We start from the raw sequence: 15,407 nt of genomic DNA, 5'->3' as shown, positions 1-15,407 counted from the left end.
GAAAAGTGCTTTTCATTCTATTTCTTTCAGGGCCAGTAAAAATATAGAAGGGGCCAGTAAAACTCTGATCTACTGGCCCTGGGGGCCAGTGGGGATTTTTTTTTTATGTTGAGCCCTGCTCTAGGAATATTCTATTCCCATCTATCCCAAAGTAATCAAAGTTTTTTATAACAGGACATTGCAACCATGCAACTCTGTGCTAACAAGTTGGATAAAAAGGATTTCTTCGGGAAGTCCGACCCCTTCCTGGTGTTTTACCGCAGCAATGAAGATGGCACGTGAGTATGAGTGCTTAAAGGAGTATTCAATGTGCTTCCTATTACTAATGAACATCATTTTTTTTTCAGTTTTCCACCCCCGTTTGGCCTAAAACATTGTGTCCATGGTCATGCAGTTTGAAATGTTGGCTACAAACACAGATGTTTTTCAGATTTTATATTTATGATTCTTTGCAGCCTTTAGCCACTACTTATAACTTTCCGCATCCTTCACTGGAAACCAAAAGTAACTCATTCCCGCTAAAAGTTTACTCTTTGAATTCTTGCACCTGGGAACAATACATGTCGACACCATTATGTCTAAAAGTTTGCAAAGAAGTATTTCCTACTAGAGCAAGGCGGTATTTGACTCTGGTAAGTGTATCCATAGCAGACTGGTGGGAGTGGCCATCGACTGCAACATAACCAGTGCATTATGGGTGTTGAAGTTTTCCCTAACTATTTGTCCCAAAGGGAAGTCAACAGCCTTTTCCCCTCTGTTTTCTCTAGTCAGGTCGCACCGATTTCGACTTTATACTGTATAAGCAGCCAAGTTAACAGCAGTACACAGATCTGTAGAACAAGTATGTTACATAATGAAATATGCCAAATATGCAAACACTGGCCATGAAGAAGGCTATGCTATTCCATTCAGTTTAGTAGTTAACCTTTCACAAAGTCATGCTAAGAAAATGTTCTTATTACTTATCATCCGTATAGAAATGCTTGTTAATGAAAACTATTACAGTAATAAGAATTGTTGCATGGATAATAATCAAATAATAAAATTACTTAGATAGTCTATCCCCCCAAAACAGACAGAATGGAGAGTGTGTACCCAATTAAAAGGTACCCATATAAGGTTGACAAAATACCCCAGACCTTACTAATTTCCAAACCCTGGTTATGGCCATTCCCGTAAAAATGATCAGCCAAACAACTATATTATATTACACTAACAAAAGTCATTGTAAGGGTCATATCAGGTAAAAAAAAAATTCTGTCATCATATAATCACCATTATCATTCCAAACCTGTATAACTTAATTTCTTCTGCGGACTACAGAAGAAGATATTTAGAAGTACTTTGGTGTGTCCCAATTGACTTTCATTGTAAATTAATTTCACTGTAAATGGGTAAATGATGACAGAATTTGCAGACTTTTGGGTGTATATCAGTGGCGTGCAGTGGTTTGTATAAATCTCATCAAGTTATTCTTTTGAGCATTTTTACATTTATTCCAAAATAATAACTAAAGGCAGCAACAATTTAAAGGCAATATATTTTATTTGTAAACTGACATTCAGCTGTTTTTCTTAATAGTCAACATATTTTCGGATCATCAGTCATCATGCTCGGTAAACACTGGTAACGGACACGAAGATTTGTCTTTAATTTCACCAAGCTGATTGCACACACAAAAAAAACACTTTCATCATGTTTTCAGGCCATTCCGAGTTTGATTTTGACGTGACACAAAACAGTGGTATCTAAGTGGCTGAATTGTTTACTTACTTTTTAATTAGTCTTCCCATTAACACCATCATTTTGATCATTCAGACTGATTCGCGAACATGCACGTAAACAAGAGGCGGGATTTATCGTGTGAACCAATCATAGCCAATCATAACCAATCACATCCAATCATAGCACAATGGAGGTATTGCCTCCTCTCGCATGACTTTCCGTCATTCATTCTCAATTACCCCCCACTAAACCTTCCACACGCTTTAGGGGGTCTGTGAAAAGTCAATGGGCTCAGGGGAGGCAAGAGAGATGCGGACTCCCACTGGAACTTTACCTACTTGTGTCGCTGTTGGACAGTGTTACTTTACAAAAAAACTATTTTCTCATCCTATTTTTTTGAGGAGGCACTGCCTCCCATGCATTTTTTGTTGTTGTCATTGACAGTTAAATCATGTTTAAAGCGAAACCAATCAGAACATATTGCGCGATTAATAAACAGCAAAACAGAACATAAGGTTGCATCTTTTTAGGAAACTGTTCTAGAAGGAACATGGTAAAAACAAAGATTTCTCACTTCTTTCTTCATAATTTCATGCCAGCTTAGGACATGGTGTTAGCTTAATGTTTTCAGACTGAACATAAAAACCCATAAAACACAAAATGATCCCTAAGTGTTAGCTCAATTGACTGATAACAGAGGGTTATGGATGGTAGTTTTGTGAATCCCAAGAGGCTCTTCATGCCCACCATGAGCTGCTCTTGATGTTAACCACTTGTATTGATGCTGCCCTGTAGTTGGTTGGTATTCATTTTCAAACATATTCCTTCAAAGAAAACCATACAGCTGTCATAGCAAGCCTTTAAATAAGATTTCCTTTTTGATTTGGCTCTTTTGTAGGTTCACTATCTGTCACAAAACAGAGGTGGTAAAGAATACTTTGAACCCTGTGTGGCAGCCCTTCACCATCCCAGTGCGAGCTCTCTGTAATGGAGACTATGACAGGTGAGGCTCTTTAAAACCGTTACGAAGAGTATAACCCCTGCTGCATGGCTACTTTAAGATGATGTGAAAACAAAAACATGTCTTAATACATGTCTGGTTATTAAATATTCACTCATTTCACTAAACATGTACATATTCCTGTATAAAAATGTTTTGGCTTTCAATTAAATATTTCATTGTAATAAAACTCATAATGTTTTTCCTAGTCAACACATTTAGTTCCTTTTTAATAATATCTAATTTGTGTGCTCTTTGCCCAGATACAGCTGCATAAAAAACTGAACGCATTCAATTCTAAAACCTTATACTTTTTCCACTTTATAGACATTTAGATGTTTTTTTCATGTGCATTGTTCCTCCACTCATTTTTGGATCACTTGTTTGTTTCACCACCCAAATAATTCTTTATTACTTTAGTTTAACTTTCCATCTGGGTTCGATTAACAAATATTTTATCCATACAGAATGTCTTTCTTCATTTAATGAGAAGTACAGATTGTTGAAATCACACAGAACAGAACGATATATAATACCACATTGGATAAATGCACTAACATTGTTAAAAAATAATTCACATTTTCAATTCAATTCACATTTATTTGTTTTGTATAGCTCTTTTCACAAAACAGTATATATCGTTTCAAAGCAGCTTTACAGAAAATGCATGTCTACATTACAATTTAGAGTGATCTGTTATCAGAGGTGACTGTGTCCTATGTATACAAATCACACAGTTAGCCAATAATATATTAATTTAAACAATGTATTAATGTTAAGGCAGAAACAAAGAGCTCATTGAAGTAATGAATACATGTTTGTTAACAAATGATTAGGATATATAGAAAAATGTAGCATTGGTGCATGTTGATTCAGATCTTGCTTCATCGGAAGTCCTTGCAGGAGCTGGCGTTCTCCCTTCACAGGTGTTAGGGCATCTGAAGTCTTCATAAGAATAACAATTAGAAAAAACAGCATTAAGCATATTTACATTTTTGTTGGTGCATAATTTTGACAGCCCTAATACAGTAAATATATGATATGAGTAAAGATCAGTATGATTTCATGCATTAGATTATTGGGTGCATTCTGAGAGCCAGTACCTTTGTATCAATGTCCCCAACTTTTAAATAATCTTTGACCTTATTTGATAGGAGTCTATGATTTTTGAACGGAATATGTTTTTTGTTGCACCTTTAAAGCATCCCTCAGACTTGTGTACTGAGCTCTGAGGTGTTGAAACAAGCACCGCTGGTTCCGTGAGCTGTGGAAACAGGCAGCTGTGTCACTGTGGCAGTGGGAATAATCCCAGCAGTCAGCTGGAGTGAGACAGCGGCCGGTGCTGGTGTTATTTTGGACTGGCTCTGTGGACTCACCAGGCTCCCGTTATACTCTGACCTTTTGAGAAAATTCAGGATGTCTGCTTTTAGATATTGACTTGCTGTGAGGTTTGATTTGTTTGTGATCTCTCCAGAACAGTGAAGATTGATGTTTATGACTGGGACAGAGATGGAAGGTACGTTGTTCTTCATGGCTTGTGTTCCCCTTGTGGGTAGTAAATATTCTGTTTACGAACACAAATTACCCTGCATAACAAGAATAACTCAAGTCAAATTTTCATTAGCCAAAATAATTTCTTCTCTGCATGCTCATGCAATGTTCATTAACTATTCCTCAGATGAGTAAACGCTTTCATTTTTCTTCAGTCATGACTTCATCGGCGAGTTTACAACCAGCTATAGAGAGCTGTCTCGTGGACAGAGCCAATTCAATGTTTATGAGGTAAAAACATCATTTTTGACAAATTAATTTTGATTAATCGATTTCTGAGTTCTGGTAAAACACAACGCTTTGACACATTTTAGTTATTTTGACTGGTTTAAAAAACATAAATAGTAAAAAATAATATAATAAATAAATAAGCATTTTTTGTTTTTAATTGTTTATGTATATTATGCAGTAACAGGGCTGTGCTGAAAATGTGGGACACAGCTAAATATTGTTTTAATAACAAAAAAGAGTGATTTGAATATAATTTCAATTGATTATCAAAATGTTGTCATCGTTGTAGGATTTTTATTGTTAGATACAACCGAAAAGGTGAAGACAGGCTAAGAGGAGGAATACAGACATTTAATGTGTTGAAAACTAGCTACTTATCATGTCAGGGTAATTTTTTGTTAGATAATATTTTATCTAATAGTTCTAAACATGTTCCTCTAATGCCTCTTAAAAAGTAATGGGACAACAACGTGGGCCGTATTCATGAAAGTGCCAAAAAATTTTCATGAATCATAAAAGAAAACAAACAAACATATGAGGACACTTCAGTAATATGTCATATTTTTTTTTTAGCCATGCTTGATGGGTGTCTTTTTGTTTCTTTCAGGTTCTGAATCCTAAGAAGAAAGGCCGGAAAAAGAAATACGTCAACTCTGGCACGGTACGTGTGAATGAATTACCTGTCAAGCGCTCTCCTCTTCTGATTTATTTTCATAATGACTTCCATTATCTATCCTCTCTCTTTCTTTTTTTCATTCTCTCTAGGTAACACTTTTGTCCTTCAAAGTGGAATCAGAGTACACATTTGTGGACTTCATTCGGGGCGGGTGAGTGCCCCTTAAAAAGTCCCTGGATAAATTAGTCTGGAGAAAGATGCAGATTAACTGGTTAGAGAGCAGCTGTATCGGGCATGCATGTAAACCATTTGTGGAATTATAGTTAGTCAATCTGAATATCTTGCATTCGAGACAATACCAATAAACTAGAAGTGGATCTTATTGTCATTGTGCTTTCAGGACAGTTTAGTTACCATAATTTTTTTTTCAGGCATTACCAGCATGTGTGTTGAATACTGATACAAATATTAATGAAATGCACTATAGGAATATACGTTTTTTTGTGCCATGTATCCCAGTAATAGGCAAATAGTTTAAGGCTATCAAAAAAAAAAAAAAATTAAGGCTGTCAATTTGACGTTAATTTAATGTGATTATTTAAAATAAAATGCTAAAAATACACACAATGTCCCTTAAATTCCATAACTGGAGAGCCATTCAAGCTTGAAGTAAAACCTTCATGTTTTATAAAGGAAAACTGCATCACCAATCCATGCTTACTGAGAGCAGATAGCAAAAAATAAGGGGAGAGCCCATTTTGAATCAATTGACAGCTCTAATAAAAATGTACATTTTTGCTAAAGCAAACATCACATACTCATTTCAAAACAATTGAATCAAGGCAATGATTCAGTATACCAGTATGTCATACCATATGCTTGCCTTTTAATTACAACTAAACCTTTAATTATGCATTGACTTGATAAAAAAAAAACATTATGTACAGTATATTTAAAAAAAACAAGAATATTTATTTATTTATTCATTTGATATGTCCAGGTTAGAAGCATTTTGATAACTTGCTCAGAATTTTGCGTCATAGAAATGTAAGTTTAAGTAGTGTACTTTAATTAGCAATATAAATATTCATTTATATAATTGCTTTTGTCTATTATAAATTTGTATATATGTGGCATCCAAAAGTTAAAAGAGTCCACATTGAAAATCTATTGAATTTAATCATGGAAATAAAGTATTAATATTTTAAACATTTTAAAACAAAGAAATGAATTAAATGAATGGAAATCCATGTACAGTTTTTCTGAATTGTTAAAACACTAAACCGTATTCTCTGAACCAAATTCTCAACATAGCCTAAACCAATTTGTTGAATAAATAACTCTTTTTGTAAATCCTTCAACAAGTTCAGGCAGTTAGACACCACTTGCAAATCTCATGTACTCTTTTTTGCAAAACCCTAAACACATTCTCACTCACATATCGCACTGTGATGCACTTGTGTTGCAAAACGCTAAACACAGGCAGGAAAAAGTTAAATGCAACTAAAACACAGTTGTCATCGTTTACACACATCGACTCAACTGTTCACACTTATTTCTAATGATGTGATCAACTCAACTGTGCAAAATAAGCCAGTTCAGAGTGCACAGATGCACTGAATGTTGATACGAACAATAGATGGAAACAATCTGAAAAGGAGAGGAGGAAAAGTATGTGTAAGAGGTGGAGAAAGAGGAGGACGACGAGAAAGAGCCAGGTGTGGAGAGTGTTGTCAAGGCTGAATCTGAGTCAGATGTTCTCTGAATATAGTTTGAAGATTTGGTTTTGTGTTGAAGGTTTTGAGAAAGCGGGTGATGGTTTCGAGAAATGTGTTTTAGCAATTCAGAAAAACTGTAATATTTGGATTCTGGACTATTTCTAGGTTACTAATCAAATGTGTGACATAGAGCATGTGAACTCCTTTGTACTAAAGGTCAGATGTCTTGCTTCCTTCGAAGCATGGATAATATGGATCAGGTTTTGTTCATGTCAGCTCAACTGCTGCTGTTATTAAAACAAAAGGGGGACTCGCTGCTTAACTATCAGTTGTGAAATTAAAATTTTTCTCAGTTATTTAGCTTCATATCCAGATTCAATCATAGGCTCGTTCTTACGTACTAGAGCATGTAGCATAACGCGCTGCTTTAAATCTCTTGACAGACTAAAAGACGTAAATGAAATTTGTGTATATTCGAAATTAAAGATATAGGGCCCTATTTTAACGATCTGAAACGCAAGTGTCAAAGCGCAAGTAACTTTGTGGGCGGATCCCGGCGCTGTTGCTATTTTCCCTGCGGGATAAATGCCTCTTGCGCCTGGCGCAAATCTAAAAGGGGTTGGTCTGAAGTAGCTTCATTATTCATAGGTGTGGTTTGGGCGTAACGTGAAATAAACCAATCAGAGCGTCATCTCACATTCCCTTTAAGAGCAGGTGCGCATGTTGCATGGCGGATTGCTATTATTATGGAGCATTTACCAGGCGCGCGCAAGGAGCGGTTCACAGCCGAGGAGATCGATGTCCTCGTCAGGGCCATAAAAGAAATAGAATTGACATTGGGGATGGGACAAACCCACCCAAATCAATAGAAAAAAATATGAGAAAGCTCAACTTAACTGGTAAGTTAAAGAGTAAGGTTTTTAATGTACTTACATTATGGTAAAGGTGATTTCGCAGTCTTCAGATTTTTTTTTTCTGGTTCTTGACGGACAAACTAATTTGTCAGATGTCCTTATATACATATGTGTCTTGCCACTATTGGGCAAACAGGTCTGATCCGTCATTACTACAATTTGCCTGAAAAATTTGGGTAAATGTGTAAGCTAGATTTATGCCTATTTTTTCACATCTTCATGGACACCACAATGATTTCCCTCGTGTGGTAATATATTTCCTTGTTATAATGTATGATTTGCAAAAATAAAAACTGCTGCATCCGTGTTGATGAGAGAATCAAAGTGTATGCGCGTTGTGCACCCGCTACATTATGGCCAAGCATGCGCGCTTAAAATAGCATTATGAACAACGCGCAGCGCACCACTGACTTTAGACTAGGTTTTTTCTGGTCAGTGGCGGAATTGTTTTCTGGAACTGCAAAATAGTACTAGGGAATGTTTGCGCCGAAACACGCCTCCTTTTTGCGCCGATCCGCCCAGGGAGCGCAAGTTCATTTCCTAGTTTACCGACGTGCGTCTGTGGAGGGAAAAGTCCGCTTTGCGCGGGTGCAAAATAGGAATGATACATGCGTCAGTGTACAAACTCATTTGCGCCGGGTGCAAGATAGAGCCCATAGAATTGTACTGGATGTCAGCTTGCTTATTTAGCTGGAAGTGGGTTGTAGAGGCTACACTGGAACATCTACCCAGCGATTTCTGTAGTCACTAGGCTATCAAAACTCCTAGCAGAGGAGGCAGAACAAGGGGGCTTTTGGCTTTAGCGTCGAAGGAAGGATTAGAGCATGGGGAAAGCAAGGATCCTAGAGCTGGCTGCAGGGGGCGGTTGGGATACGTCCCTTCTCGCTGTGCCGCCACCTTGAGATGTTCCGGGATTAAAGGAGCGAAACATTAGTGAAGGGTGGTCCCCGGCTGATGACCCTACAGCCATCTCTGTGGCACTGGGAGAGGTGCGTCAGGCAGAAATGGGGCAGATAAGGACTTAAATCCGCATGTCATGCAAACAAGAAACTATGCTTCTAACCACAGGGCCAGAGCTGTCGTTCCAACCACACAACTTTGCGATGCTGTTTGCGGATGTTTATGCAATGGAAAATGGTTTTGGGAAACATCGACTCGTTGAATTATGCTGATAACGATGGAACTTGCGACCATAGTTGGTTAACAATGCATTCGAGAAACACACATCTGAGCGTGTTTCGATCCGGCATGGGAGGCATGGGAAGCAGGCACACTAAAAAGGATGCTAAAGACTGCAGCCTCCAGCATCAGTCTCCAGTGCGCCTCTTGAGGCCGGAGAGTGAGGTTCACTCTCACAGCTCTAACTAGCTAATATTTGTAATATGAAAAAATAAGCATTTTCACTAGTGGTCAAGTCTCTTTTGCTCACCAAGGCTGCTTTTATTTGGTGCTTTTATAAAATATTGTAAATTATTGCTACAATTTAATAACTGTGTAGTTAAATTTTTTAACATGTAATTTATTCCTGTGATGCAAAGCTGAGTTTCCAGCATCATTACTCCAGTCTTCAGTGTCACATGATCCTTCAGAAATCATTCTAATATGCTGATTTGCTGCTCAAGAAACATTTGGTATTATAATTAATGTCAAGATTCTTTGATGAATAGAATTTTTTTGAATGATTTTTTTTGATGATGTCTTTACTGCCATGATAAATTGAATCCACCCTTGCTGAATAAAAGTATTAATCTCTTACTGACCCCGAAATTTTGAAACATGTAAATTAGCAAATCATGTCAAGTACCCATATGATTGTATACTGCATTGGTTACATCTTTTGACTGTGACTCTTTAATGTTAAAACAGAACACAGCTGAACTTCACTGTAGCAATAGACTTCACCGCCTCTAATGGTAAGACCATCTCCATTGACTGAAATGCAACCATTTGTGTTTGTGTGGCATGCAAAGGTCACATGTCCATTTTAGATTTAGAATTTGGCCTCAATGTCTTTGCACTTGTGTCTAAACTTGTATTGATTGATACCTGAATGCAGGAAACCCATCACAGCCGACATCGCTCCACTACATGAACCCGTATCAGCTGAACGCGTACGCCATGGCCCTTAAAGCCGTAGGGGAGATCGTCCAGGATTATGACAGTGACAAACTCTTCCCTGCCTATGGCTTTGGAGCTAAACTCCCTCCTGATGGCAAGATCTCTCATGCTTTTCCCCTGGTGAGTAACGGCTCAAAAAGAGCCATCATTAAAACGCACACACAACTCCACAGTAATGTTGGATGGTTAAAGATTAGTGAAAATTCAGATGAAAATCATTTACTTACACTCACGTCGTTCCAAACCGGTATGACTTATTTTTCCTTTGATGGAACACAAAATGTTTTTTTCCTTCTTCTATACACTGCACACATCCTCATGTATTATATATGAACTTGTGGAGGTTCTCTCCAATGCATGTGTATTCTGACCTCGTAGAACTCCGACTGTGGGAATGCAAACTGCGTCGGCATCGAAGGCGTGCTGGAGGCGTACTATGACTGTCTTCGTAAAGTGCAGCTCTACGGCCCCACCAACTTTGCCCCTGTCATCAACCAGGTGGCACAGTAAGCTAAACAGTCCTCCTGCAATTGACACGAGGTTGAGCTCTCTTTCTGTCTCTCTGCCCTGGTCTTTTTTCTGTCTCCCCTGTGAGGTGAACTCCTTCCTGTCGCTATCCACTTGTTATTCACTCTAAAGCCTGTCCTCTCACTCCACACAAATGCACTTACGCGCACACACGCTCTCCGAAGACTCCTCCAGAATCCTGTGCTTGACTAACACTTCACACAGTGTACCTGCTGCTCAGATGCAGCCGAGGTCTGATGTTTACCACGCAGAAACTTTTTAAAAGGGACCTATCATGGAAAACAGGATTTTTCTTGCTTGCTTGGAATAAGGGACTTTGATGCACTATGCAAGCAGCGTTCAAAGCGGCCTCTCCAGTCACCGATTATTTATTGAAACTGAGCTACAAAAATGGGTCATTTAAAAATCAGTGTTATTGTGATGTGAAGCCATGAGCACCATAACATTTTACGTTTAAATGTAATGGGATGAATGAAAGTTTAAACTATTTCAAATACGAAGAGGTTAGCCTTTTACAACAGAGGTCATTTACATGTAGTGTCAAAAGTACAGTAGCAAAAACAAGCCGTTTAATTCTAAGGGTCAGATAGTGGTTGAGTGACAATTGTTGAATTTATTCATAGTGAAAGCCAATATTTAACAAAAATAGTATTAAAAGTATTATACAAAATATTATATATTATTATATAGAATATACTAATACTACTTATTATTATTATTATTATTATTAATAGTAATAAAAAAACAAACATTTATATGACATTTACAGAACATTAATTTAATAATTATATTAAGTCTAACATGAAACATTTCAGTCATGAAACATGCATGAATAATTTAAATTTTGATCATTTATTAAAAATGTTTTGCACAGAAAGTCATGACACAATAAGGGTGATTTATGTCATCAAACCATGATATTATAAAGCAGAAAAACATGGATAATTAGTATTCTTTAAACTTGCCACAGAAGACGAATGTTGGGTTTCAGTTGAAAACTTAATCTCTGGTCTGCTTCAAATGTCACGTACACTACCGTTCAAAAGTTTGGGCTCGGTACGATTTTAAATACTTTTAAAAGAATTCTCTTCTGCTAACCATGGCTGCGCTTATTTGATTAAAAATACAACAAAAATCAGTTATAGTATTAAATATTATTCCAGTGTAAATCAGCTGTTTTCTGTGTGAATATATAGTAAAGTGTAATTTATTCCTGTGATCAAAGCTGAATTTTCAGCATCACCAGTGTCAGTGTCTTCAGTGTCAAATGATCCTTTACAAATCAGTATAATATGGATTTGATGCTCAAGAAACATTTATTATTATTATCAATGTTGAAACAGTTGTTGGTCTGTCAGTTGTACATTTTTTTTTTTTTTTTTTAGGATTCTTTGATGAATAGGAAGTTCAAAAGAACAGCATTTGTTTGAAATAGAATCTTTTGTAACATTATAAATGTCTTTACTGTCCTTGATAAATAAAAGTATTGATTTCTTTCCTCCAAAAAATAAAAAATAAAATTCTCACTGACCCCAAACTTTTGAACGGTAGTGTATATCGTGTCATATCAGTACACCGGTCATCACACACAACATGACAAAAAACCTGAACCTTTCACACACATGTGAAGAAGCTTTTAATTGCCCTTGTCAGTTTCAAGGCTTCTTCAGATCCAGTTAAATCTCTCAATCTAAAGAAAATCAAACTCTCAGAACGGCAGATGTGCTTTAAGAGGCAGATATTGATCGCCCGCTGCTGAAGTGGTCAACTTTTCAACATGGTGTGAGTCTCCTCTCTGGGCTCGCCACTTCTTGCGTGTCGTGAATGAGACAATATCTGGAGGTGGTTATTAGGGTCAATGGACTGTAAGGAACAGACAGATTTAATAAAAAATAAAAAAAAAGCTGAGAAAAGGGCTTAGATAAAATAAGGAGGATTTCATCGGAAATGTCCAGTGATATGCTATAACACAAAAATCATAATATCCAAATGATTAAGTATGAATAAGTATTATCAATAAGTATTATAGTATTTGTGTGTGTGCGTAACTCAAACCCATTTCAAGGAATCAGAATATCATAGATCCTTGTTTTGACTTGGTCCAGTTTGCAATCACCCATAATACCATAGCAACCGCGTAGCAGTGCACTTGTTTTATTGCAGCCAGATATATTAAATCCTTTTCCCTGGAAGCATTTTTAGTTTCTGAGAAGTAATTTTTTTTTTTTGAATATAGATGCTCTTAAGTCTAACTGTACTGTAAATCCTCAGGTGCGCATCAGAGGTGACAGATGGCTCTCAGTACTTTGTGTTGCTGATCATCACAGACGGTGTCATTTCCGACATGGTGCAGACTAGAGAAGCCGTGGTCACCGTGAGTCATTTTTGCTTGTTAGACCTTCATGATGTTCTGTAAATACAATAATCTTTTTAGCAGGGCCAATATAAATACTACCTCTCCTTTTTTTCAGGCGGCATCCCTGCCCATGTCAATCATAATCGTGGGAGTCGGCCCTGCTGAATTTGATGGTGAGATTATGGCCCTGCAAAAACAGAGATGGTCTCAAAACAAGAATAAGATATGTGATGTAACTATTCTCTTGTTAATGTAACAGCTATGGAGGAGTTGGATGGAGATGAGGTTAGGGTGTCCTCCAGGGGACGTGTTGCTGAGAGAGACATTGTCCAGGTACATAATGTTACCTATTCGAGATTATTAATATTCATCATTGAAAAAGTCTATTTGGCCCTGAGAAAATTTAACATTATACATTTTTCTCATTTGAATAATTTAAATCATGTCAGGCTAAATAATAATAACAACGTCATTACAACTGTTGATTGTTAGTTCATGTTAGCTCAGGTCCAATAAAATATTAACAGATACAACTTTTGATTTTAATAATGGATTAGTAAATATGGAAATTAACTTCAACTAAGATTAATATAAGATGCTTTAGAAATGTTTTCATCATTAGTTCATGTTAAGTAATGTAGCTAACAAATGGAACCTTGTAAAGTGTTACCATAATAAAGAATAAGTGGTTTTGATATGTGACACTTTCCACAAATATGGCACACTTTGGTGTCCCATAACTGTTTAAAGCTTTAGAGATAAATTAAAAAAAAAAAAAATTGTGAAATTATTTATCTTTTTAGAATTATTTTATTTATTAGATATTTTAGATTAATTATTATTATGATATCTATTTATATTTTTTATTTATACTTGTTAAATATGTATGATTGTTAAATATCATATTAAATTATATAATATATTTTATTTATTATTTTTACCTCTTTTTTTTTTTCTTTAGTAAAGTCAGAAAGACATTTTTCATGAGATTCATCTCTGTATCTCTGTTTAGTTTGTACCGTTCCGGGACTACATCGACCGATCCGGGAACCAGGTGCTCAGCATGGCCCGACTGGCTAAAGATGTCCTGGCCGAGATCCCTGACCAGCTGCTGTCGTTCATGAAGAGCAGAGGCGTTGAACCCAGACCAGCCCTCTCCCCCTCTCCTACGCCACAGATAAACGTCCACCTCTGATCCCAGAGCAGTTTTTTATCCTCTCCTTCAAACACAGCTCTATGTTCACGTCTGAACCCCCCCGGCTCCGTCTCTGGGGATGCACATTTTTACTTTCCACATAGGTTAGCAGTAGCACATTATGTAGTTACAATAATAATCAACTGAAATCAGGAACACGTTAATGTAAGTGTGTGGTGTAATACTTTATAATCAGCCAGTGATCATTCAAAGCAGTTTTTGCTTGCCTGGAATGGAAGATGTGGACGTAAAAAGTGGGTGAGTTTCCTAAAAAGAAATGTCTGGGTCATGTTTCACCCAAAAATCTAAAGATGAGAAAACAATCAAATATACATAAAATTTGACATAAAATACAATTCATATAAATTACATAAAATAAATTGAGACAATATAAATTGAGATTTGTTGCATTGAGACGTTATTTTCTCATTCCTAAATCTTGTCACCCTAAATAAATACTTGTATAGTACATTTATAAATGCAATTATGAGTAGAATAATAAGAATTTGAAGATTGTCACTATGCAGATTTTTTTTTTTTTGCCTTAAAACAGACTTCACTTACTGTATGTAAAATATCATATTTAGTTTTTTCTTCTATATTTTGTCTTGAAACATCATCTGGACATTTCTTAATGAAATTTACACAGAGTCTCACACTCGAGGGACAGAGCGAGCAAGTGGTTGGCAGGCTGTGCTGTACGCCGTAATACCCAAACACGCATGCACAGGTCACCTTTAACATCACACATCATCTTTGTATTTCACGTAGATTCTTGGGCCAAAATATATATATATATATTTCATTTTCTCACTGGCTGAACTAGTTGCGCTGGCACACTTTTGAGTGTGTAAATATTTTCTAATTTGTGCCCGATTATGAAAGAAGCTAATAAGCATAAAAACAGATGCCTGTGCGGGAACACCGGCGCACTCGGAGTCTTCCGCACATCTCGAGTGGATGCAGCTAATTACCTGGAGAAACTGAGGTGCCAATCAGTGCAATTCAACCAGAGAGAGGAAGATTGAGGGAAGAAATATCCAGAGTGTAATCAGCAGAGGTTAATGGGCACAGGAAGTGTGCAGACGGATGGCGTGACAAAGATAAATCAGGTGATCAGCAGAACGACAGAAAGAGATAGGGATTTCTTTAAATGAAGCTGCTGGGACAAAGGTGGATTTTACAGGTGAATCTCATGGAGAAATGCCTGGGTCATATTTTACCCCAAATCGACCATTAAGACGTCATGCATCGTTACATTATTTTTATGACATGATTGCCCAGAACCCAATTATTATTTTTTTGGGGTAATGAATGCTACCATTACCGACACTTACTATTGCACTTTAAAAATACTTTACAATTTAAATTATGGATGCACTATACTATATATCAGTTATTGGTTTACCTTTATTGTTTTTAATGCTTACCTAAAGTTATATTTTTTAAAAACAT

The 15,407-nt window shown here is 36.7% G+C and overlaps 1 protein-coding gene across 1 annotated transcript in view; it reads left to right on the top strand.

Moving 5' to 3' along the window:
• The window catches only part of cpne9 (copine family member IX), a 44,929-nt gene extending 30,640 nt beyond the window's left edge, over positions 1-14,289 (top strand). Inside the window, exons 9-21 of the mRNA XM_056257941.1 lie at positions 175-278; positions 2,624-2,728; positions 4,200-4,241; positions 4,432-4,507; positions 5,115-5,168; positions 5,273-5,334; positions 9,622-9,668; positions 9,812-9,993; positions 10,252-10,379; positions 12,673-12,775; positions 12,873-12,930; positions 13,017-13,090; positions 13,770-14,289. Coding sequence (XP_056113916.1) covers positions 175-278; positions 2,624-2,728; positions 4,200-4,241; positions 4,432-4,507; positions 5,115-5,168; positions 5,273-5,334; positions 9,622-9,668; positions 9,812-9,993; positions 10,252-10,379; positions 12,673-12,775; positions 12,873-12,930; positions 13,017-13,090; positions 13,770-13,952 — 1,218 coding nt within the window. The 3' untranslated portion in view covers positions 13,953-14,289. The remainder of the gene's footprint in view (positions 1-174; positions 279-2,623; positions 2,729-4,199; positions 4,242-4,431; positions 4,508-5,114; positions 5,169-5,272; positions 5,335-9,621; positions 9,669-9,811; positions 9,994-10,251; positions 10,380-12,672; positions 12,776-12,872; positions 12,931-13,016; positions 13,091-13,769) is intronic.
• The last annotated feature ends 1,118 nt before the right edge of the window (positions 14,290-15,407 follow it).

Source organism: Rhinichthys klamathensis, unplaced genomic scaffold, assembly GCF_029890125.1.
Source record: "Rhinichthys klamathensis goyatoka isolate OS25496 unplaced genomic scaffold, OSU_Roscu_1.1 h1tg000147l_1, whole genome shotgun sequence".
NCBI classification, from domain to species: Eukaryota; Metazoa; Chordata; class Actinopteri; order Cypriniformes; family Leuciscidae; genus Rhinichthys; species Rhinichthys klamathensis.
Note: the sequence above shows the minus strand (reverse complement) of the source record. Positions and strands in the feature narration are given on the sequence as shown.